Source organism: Perkinsus marinus (genome assembly GCF_000006405.1).
Source record: "Perkinsus marinus ATCC 50983 genomic scaffold scf_1104296961032, whole genome shotgun sequence".
Lineage (NCBI taxonomy): Eukaryota > Perkinsozoa > Perkinsida > Perkinsidae > Perkinsus > Perkinsus marinus.
This window is the reverse complement of record NW_003205899.1, coordinates 1-1,489: the sequence shown is the minus strand read 5'-3', so window position 1 is coordinate 1,489 and position 1,489 is coordinate 1. Positions and strand designations below refer to the sequence as shown.

The 1,489-nt window shown below is 56.5% G+C and overlaps 1 protein-coding gene across 1 annotated transcript; it reads left to right on the top strand.

Moving 5' to 3' along the window:
* Positions 1-65: 65 nt before the first annotated feature.
* Pmar_PMAR025927 (protein SVS1 precursor, putative) lies at positions 66-1,034 on the top strand (the record flags this gene model as incomplete). Its single annotated transcript, XM_002772528.1, has 1 exon — positions 66-1,034. The coding sequence occupies one exon, from the start codon at positions 66-68 to the stop codon at positions 1,032-1,034; it is 969 nt and encodes a 322-aa protein (XP_002772574.1).
* Positions 1,035-1,489: the final 455 nt, after the last annotated feature.

Below are 1,489 nucleotides of genomic sequence, written 5' to 3'. Positions count from 1 at the left end.
TGACCATTCGTTCCTTCCCCATCGCCATCGTCACCCTCGCTTCTCTTCAGAAGATCAGAATCGTGATGAGCAACACCACTGAGTGCGACGCTGGATGTGCTGCTACCTATCCCGGGTCCTATTGTAAGTACTGGCAGACACCTAGCACGTGCTTTGGCTCAAATGAACCATGCTCCTGCGGAACGAGTGGAACGACTGAAGCTCCCCGTAACTGTGATGCTGGTTGTGCTTCGGATACCCCCGGCTCCTATTGCAAGTACTGGGCTAAACCCAGCCTCTGTCATTCATCCAATGCGCCATGCACATGCGAGGTTGATCCAGTTACCACTACTTCTGGTGAAACCACCGATGAGGTCACAGAGACTCCTGTGGTTCAAGAAAGCACTACAGACGTCATCGAGGAAACTAGTACGGCCGCTTCTATTGCTGTTGACACCACCGAAATAACCAGTACCGCCATTGTAACCGATGAAGTAGCCACCACTACTGCAGCTACCGCCACTGATGAGATCCCTGTTTCCACTACTGCTGAGGAGGCCACCGATGCCTCAGCGACCACGGATTCTCCAGTTACGGCTACCGCTGTCGCCACCACGGCCGAGGTCATCACCGAGGCCCCGGCTACCGCTGTCGCCACCACGGCCGAGGTCACCACCGAGGCCCCGGCTACCGCTGTCGCCACCACGGCCGAGGTCATCACCGAGGCCCCGGCTACCGCTGTCGCCACCACGGCCGAGGTCATCACCGAGGCCCCGGCTACCGCTGTCGCCACCACGGCCGAGGTCATCACCGAGGCCCCGGCTACCGCTGTCGCCACCACGGCCGAGGTCACCACCGAGGCCCCGGCTACCGCTGTCGCCACCACGGCCGAGGTCATCACCGAGGCCCCGGCTACCGCTGTCGCCACCACGGCCGAGGTCATCACCGAGGCCCCGGCTACCGCTGTCGCCACCACGGCCGAGGTCATCACCGAGGCCCCGGCTACTACCATTGAAGCGATTAACGCTGAGACTACTTTCAGTCCGAGTACGTAGCCTTACGTAAAATGAAGCTTCGACATGTTCGGTGAACCGCATTTTCATACAGCCCAGGTAGCGGCACTGCATGACGTCTTGATAGTGTATGAGTGCATATTTTCGAGTTGCGTTGATAGTAGTGGTGGACACCACCATACTAAGGGTATCGAGAGGGTATCTTGATCTATCGCTACTTAACAGTGAATGATCACTATTGCGGACAAGCCGAGGTCCTTATGAAAATCTCTCAGTAGTCAGTGGGTATGTGGGGAGGCTGTGAGCATCGAGGTGTCTGAACGTTCTCAGCAAAGTAAGCCGATATTAAAAGGAGTAGCAGCTGCAAGCTGTCGTCCTCCTTCTCTTATTAGTTAGATTCAAGATTGTAGCTCAGCTATACTACGATGAGATTGGAGGAGCCAGTGTGACCGATGTTGACAGCATGCTGAGAATCCTGTTGCTGCTGCTGCTGCTGA